Source organism: Aphis gossypii, chromosome X (assembly GCF_020184175.1).
Source record: "Aphis gossypii isolate Hap1 chromosome X, ASM2018417v2, whole genome shotgun sequence".
Taxonomy (NCBI): Eukaryota; Metazoa; Arthropoda; class Insecta; order Hemiptera; family Aphididae; genus Aphis; species Aphis gossypii.
Genome location: NC_065533.1, coordinates 12,987,754 through 12,994,811, shown reverse-complemented (window position 1 = coordinate 12,994,811; position 7,058 = coordinate 12,987,754). Strand labels below are relative to the sequence as shown.

General features: G+C 31.3%; 1 protein-coding gene across 2 annotated transcripts; it reads left to right on the top strand.

Moving 5' to 3' along the window:
• Positions 1–298: 298 nt before the first annotated feature.
• Positions 299–6,857, top strand: LOC114127052 (tubulin alpha-1 chain-like). Of its 2 annotated transcripts, none has more exons than XM_027991149.2 (4): positions 299–465; positions 2,666–2,888; positions 3,435–3,736; positions 5,872–6,856. In XM_027991149.2, the coding sequence occupies exons 1-4, from the start codon at positions 463–465 to the stop codon at positions 6,694–6,696; spliced, it is 1,353 nt and encodes a 450-aa protein (XP_027846950.2). In that variant the 5' UTR covers positions 299–462; the 3' UTR covers positions 6,697–6,856. The 2 variants fall into 2 exon arrangements, with proteins under 2 accessions (XP_027846950.2, XP_027846951.2); XM_027991150.2 differs by lacking the exon at positions 299–465 and adding an exon at positions 2,126–2,238 and having other exon boundaries at positions 5,872–6,857.
• Positions 6,858–7,058: the final 201 nt, after the last annotated feature.

Sequence of the window (7,058 nt, the reverse complement as noted above, 5' to 3'; positions counted from 1 at the left end):
CGTCCCCTTTATAACAAATTATCAGCCCACCGCAAAATTCGCAAAATTGTGATTACGTCACTAGCAAGTGTAAAAAAACGCTATCGTCCAATCGTCGGAATTTTGTAAATTTATTATTGGCGGTGTGAAAATAATACAGCGTCGTTGTAGTGAGCAGTGATATAAATATTCCTTGATAATATTTGAAATATTAAAATCTGTCATATCCATCGTTGAGCGTGACCGCGTTGCTATAGAAGACAATAGAATTTTCTCTCAACAACGGCCGTCTAGCGACCGTCCGTCGTTTGGAAACGAAATTCATTATTTCTACAAACGTTGTAACGACAACACATGTTTCCGGGACATTTATATATTCTATTTAATTAAATTTTTTTCGTTACAACTTTTTACAGTTCATGCTTTTTTGTTTTCCTATAATAATTTTATTTTTGTACCTGTCTTTAAAAAAAATCTAACAAAATGGTGAGTACCCAATTTATTCTTTTATAATAACGGATTTTTTAACAAATCGTATTTAATTCTTATGACTACCGCTGTCTGCTAAACATTTTTTTTACTAAGTTTTACTGTCGATTTACGTATATTTTTTCTATAATTATTTATTAACTTTGTCTTGGTATTGTAATTTCAATATAACGTTTACATTTAAAATAAATATTTAAACATAATCATTTTACACTAAACACAATTTAATTTTTTTTCACGCTTAATATGTATAATTAAATTATTGAATTAATAATGCTAAACATATTTGGAGAAAAAAATATGCGTATCAATTACTTTATGTTTTATTTAAAACTTTCAATTTTGTTAAGTATCTAAAACGGCTCTATATTGTTATAATATTATTACTACTATATTATTATATTTTTATCGAATAAATGAAAAATTAAATAATAGCTGTTTTAAGTAATATATTATTTTAAAATATAACATTTTTATAAAGTAAAATTATAATATAATTTTTATCTATATTAGTTATTTGATTAATGCTATTTGATTTTTTGTACTTCGATAATCTTTTAATTACAATTTATAAATGAATTACCTAAAATTAATTTAGATGTAACTGATTTAGGAAGATTAATGACTTCAATGTTTTTAAATATAGATAATTAGTAAAATGTTTTAATATGGTTGTAAAAATAAATTATATGTTTTTTACGGTTTTATACGTTTACATATTACACAATCAATTCAAATATATTAATTTTCACTTGATTTGATTTGGTACTTTTTTTTAATAATATTTTTCATGATTTTATTCGCGCAATCGTTTACTAAAAAAGTATTATTTTAATGTACCAAATTATTTTTTTCTTAGTAAATTTAATTGATTTTACTATAAACTAGTATAAAATATAAATTAATATTTATTTTTCAATATAAGTTATAACCATGGTTATCTTTTAAGAATTAAATAATTAAATCTCGATAGATTTTATTAAATAATATCAACACCCTCTGAAATTCCGTTCTGTATTGAAATAAAATAAATTTATCAAGTAAACTTACAATTCAATTACTTTTTTAAATTTCAATATACACTAAAATTTGTCATTAATTTAGCGGTTATGACCTAATAATTTGTGAGATAATAAAAAAAAATATATTTTTGTGTTATTTTAATGTTCTCGTCTTAATTCGATTAATTTTTTTCTACTGTTTTTAATTGATAATCAATATTATTATCAAATTATATTTAATGTTTACTAAAAAAAATTTTCATTGAAAATGTCGTTCTTATGAACAAATATCTTTTATTTTTTTACGTCAATAAATAATCATTAATATTATTGATACATAATATTATACAATTAATTTCTCAAGCATTTCAATATCTATCAAACGCTTTATTAATTTATTAAGCTCTACAAATTTGTACAATAATAATACTTAATTATTATGGATTATGACGTATACGCCAAAATAAAATATGACCGTACCACTAGGATTTGACAATTGTGCATTTAAGTAATATTTAAAAATGTCATATTCTCGTGATATAACGGCATGCGTTTTAAATTATCACAAATATAAATTAACTCCATATAACATTACTGGCTGTGTTAATAATAATTAATTTATAGTATGTTTTTAAAATCGTTGTATTTCCTTGACAACCGTTTTTGTTTAATTGCGTTTTGGTTTCGAGTAACGCGTTTTCATTAATCTCGCAATCGTTTCTGTATTATTAATTTAGTTGTTTCGTTCCAAAAATTTATTTCAATCATGGTAAGCACAAAACACTATCATTCTAATTTGATTAATTAATATAGACATAATATTTTAACATGGCGCAGTATAGGTACTTAATTATATACTAACTGGTAGATGTACTCATCGTTAAATTTAATGGTCGACGGCAGTGGTGGTTGCCGCGGTAATGGTAACGCAAACCCGTCGACTGCCGCGCCGTCGTGTGAAAGGGCTCGGCTATAATATTATTATTACACAGTAATTGCATCGTATAATATTGTTAAATGACGATCGTGTGCCCACCGTTTTGTCGTCAAATCGTTTCGTTTTCACGACACATACCTTAATCAAGTACTGCGATCGACTTGAAAACCCCAAACGAATCGCGTAGAACGGCATTATATAATTAATATATTTGATATTATATTATATTGTATTAATATAATTCGTTTTTTTTTTCCAGCGTGAATGTATATCCGTACACGTAGGTCAAGCTGGCGTTCAGATCGGAAACGCGTGTTGGGAACTTTACTGTCTGGAGCATGGAATCCAACCGGACGGACAGATGCCATCCGACAAGTCTGTGGGCAGCGGAGATGACAGTTTCAACACGTTTTTCAGCGAAACCGGTGCGGGCAAACACGTCCCTCGGGCCGTTTTCATAGACCTCGAACCGACTGTTGTTGGTAAGTGTATACATTTTTTTTATCTCAACGCTTCCGTATATTTGACGGGTTTTTATTTTTTATAGTATTGAGCAAAATAAAATGTTAAATAGTTTATAGTAGGTTGTTGTATTCGCGAAAAATAACTGGAGAAATTAGTATCATAAATTACATAGTGTATATTTTTACACATTATATTAGTTAACTGCATTTTGCGTGTAATTAGTAATACATTTTCCATATTATTTTTATTTTTAACATTCAAATATTAATATTAGTATAGACAAAATTTAAAAATAATTAATTTGTAATGTGAAAAAAAAATATGATTCAAGTTTAATTATTACACGTAACTTTTATATATCTAATATTGTAAATAGGATAGAAAAAATTAAAATATATAATATAAAATAAAAAAAAAAAATAATACATATATAATAATAAATAATTAAAATTAATAATAATACGTTTTAATTGTTAATTAAAATAAAAAAAAGTGTATTTAGACTTTTTGGTTTTTTTGTGTAGTGTATAATATAATAATAATATTATTATACTTTTGTGTAGACGAAGTGAGAACTGGAACGTACCGACAACTGTTCCACCCGGAGCAACTGATTACTGGCAAGGAAGACGCGGCCAACAACTATGCCCGCGGCCATTATACGATCGGCAAAGAGATCGTCGACTTAGTTCTGGACCGGATCAGGAAGTTAGCCGATCAGTGCACCGGGCTTCAAGGGTTTTTGATATTCCACTCGTTCGGTGGCGGCACCGGTTCCGGTTTCGCGTCACTGCTCATGGAACGTCTCAGCACCGATTACGGAAAGAAGAGCAAACTGGAGTTTGCCATTTACCCAGCGCCACAAGTGAGTACTAATCACCTTTATAATAGCCCTCGTGTGTATTTATCGTAATATTTTTTGATTGATTGCAAAAATATCGATACATTTTGTATTTTTCTAAAGTCGTTTTACTCGCCGTATAATATTCCTATATAAAATTATATTGATATGTATATTTTGGTGCTATATCATAAAACAATAATATTGCACTCGAAACTGCATAATTTATCATTAGTGGTGTTTTTGATACATGAGCGCAGGGTAGAGCACTTTTTAATTACAGTAGTTCAATTACTTAAGTAATTTGTAATTGGTAGGTAATTGTTTATAAAAATATTGATGTAATTTGTAATTGGTAATTATTATAGGGCGCGAATTTTTTGTAAGTACATAATTTTATTGAATACAAATTTTTCAATTCTGATTTTAAAATAAACACATTTTTTGACACCCTGAATAAAATAAGACTTTTTTTATTTAACATATTTTCACATATTTTGATGTAAATACATATTTTTAAATATTTCACTAATATTTACATATTTCGTAAATATTTCACTTTTTCATACTTAAGTATACAGTTTTTATTTGTACCTATTAAAACTATTATATTGGAATTGGGAAATTTTATTCTATCAGCTTCTATTGATATTAGGAGTGATTATAGATAAGAGATAACTGATAAAGCTATTGACGGGAGATTATAATTTGTAATGTAACCACAATCTCCAAGTGTATGTTGTATCCAATTCTTTCGAAAAAACAACAATGAATATAATTGGATGAATTAAATCGCGTGCATCCGAATTGCATGCCAAAAAAAAAACATAAATTGGGATTTCCGATTGCATGCCATCAGATTATCAGGTATCAGCAATAGTTTGTTTACTATACACTTATTATATTAGGTATAACTTGAACTTTCTTTTGAACTTTACTAATTTAACTTACTTTTCCACTGTAAGAATGGGCTTTTTTACATTTAGTAGTTTAGTATAATAAAGTGAATATATTTTAAATAAATAATTACAATAATAATATACAATTTGGTCAAATTTTTGAAATAAATAATTATAATAATAATATAAAATTTATTTGGATGTAGGTAACACAATATTAACTAACTTTTCTACAAATGAAATTCTACTAATTTCATTATTTTGAAATTGCGTTATTACTGAACTTAAAAAATTTTTCTTAATATTTTTCCAATATTTCTATAGACGTCTATTATTTAAATTTGAACAACCCATTTTTATGTTTATATATCACATTGCACTTGTTTTAAAACATCAATTAAACATAAATTAGAAAAGTTCAAAAAAAAGTTTAAGTTATACCTAGTATAACAAGTGTATAATAAATAAGCTATTGCTGATACACGGCATGCAATTCGGACAAACCCCTTTATGAGATAGCATGCAATTCGGACAGACCCCTTTAAGAAATCGCATGCAATTCGGACAATTCTTTTTTTTGGCATTCAATTCGGACGCAGCTATTAAATCGAATCAAATAAATTAAATTAACGTAGAATACCGATTTTTTTTATAAATTTGTAATTTTTTAAATAAATATTTTTTAAAAATATTTATAAATTATTTATATTGCAACATAAGTTATATCAAACATTCGATACCGATACTAAAAGTTTTATATATATATCTTTGTTTGTCAGCACCGGTAGAGAGATTATTTTCATTTGCTTTATAATGACGCCTACTTGTTCTCGGTTGCCTGACGAACAATCTGAAAAACTTATTTTTTAAAAAATTAATCAAAATTCCTGAATTATCTAATTTTTTTTTATATATATTTTTCTAATGTTTTTTATACACTTTTTTATAATGATATTAATAACTAATAAAATATATTTTTGATGTAATTGTTAATTGTAATAGTAATTCAATTAAATAATAATTAGTAATTTGTAATTTTAATCATTTTTTTTCTATTAATTTGCTCATCCTTGCAGTATGAGCGCCTTCTCTCATTAATCATATAGGTACAACACGAGAAAAATGTTTGATAAATTTTCGAAATTTGACTATCGCCCTTTGTTATCAAAACGTTCACACCGCGTCCCTCTTAATCACACCATCGTATTATTATGTACACCCTGTGGTGTTACAATATAATATCGCGATATCGTTGCGCAGGTATCGACGGCCGTCGTGGAACCGTACAACTCGGTGCTGACCACGCACACGACGCTCGAGCACTCGGACTGCGCGTTCATGGTGGACAACGAGGCCATCTACGACATCTGCCGCCGGAACCTGGACATCGAGCGGCCCACGTACACGAACCTCAACCGGCTGATCGGGCAGATCGTGTCGTCCATCACGGCGTCGCTGCGGTTCGACGGCGCGCTGAACGTCGACCTGACCGAGTTCCAGACGAACCTGGTGCCGTACCCGCGCATCCACTTCCCGCTGGCCACGTACGCGCCGGTCATATCGGCCGAGAAGGCGTACCACGAGCAGCTGTCCGTGGCCGAAATCACGAACGCGTGCTTCGAACCGGCCAACCAGATGGTCAAGTGCGACCCGCGGCACGGCAAGTACATGGCCTGCTGCATGCTGTACCGCGGCGACGTCGTGCCCAAGGACGTGAACGCGGCCATCGCCACCATCAAGACCAAGCGGACCATCGTGTTCGTCGACTGGTGCCCGACCGGGTTCAAGGTGGGCATCAACTACCAGCCGCCGACCGTGGTGCCGGGCGGCGATCTGGCCAAGGTGCAGCGGGCGGTGTGCATGCTGTCCAACACGACGGCCATCGCCGAGGCGTGGGCCCGGCTCGACCACAAGTTCGACCTGATGTACGCGAAACGCGCGTTCGTCCACTGGTACGTCGGCGAGGGCATGGAGGAGGGCGAGTTTTCCGAGGCCAGGGAGGACTTGGCGGCGCTCGAGAAGGACTACGAGGAAGTGGGCATGGACTCGACCGAGGGCGACGGCGAGGCCGGCGAAGAGATTTAAAAAAGTGACAAAATTTTCAAAATATAATATGATGCTGCCGCCGCCGTTATAATATAATATATCATCAGACCGCGACGGGCCATATTTTATCGTTGTTGTATAATGCTTTTATAAATATAATATTTTCATACGTCTCGTAGACATAAAAAAACGTCCGTTCGTGTACATCATTTTTATTTTTCTATTATTTGTTAATAATAGTGTTCTATATATAATATTTTTTATCGATAAGGCGAGATAAACTCGGCACAACGTACAATACGTATTTAGTACTACTCGACCGGGCCTATGCGTGTGACAGAAGATAACGACGATCGATGAGTATAACGTAATGATTATAAGACATACGAATTATGTTGTAT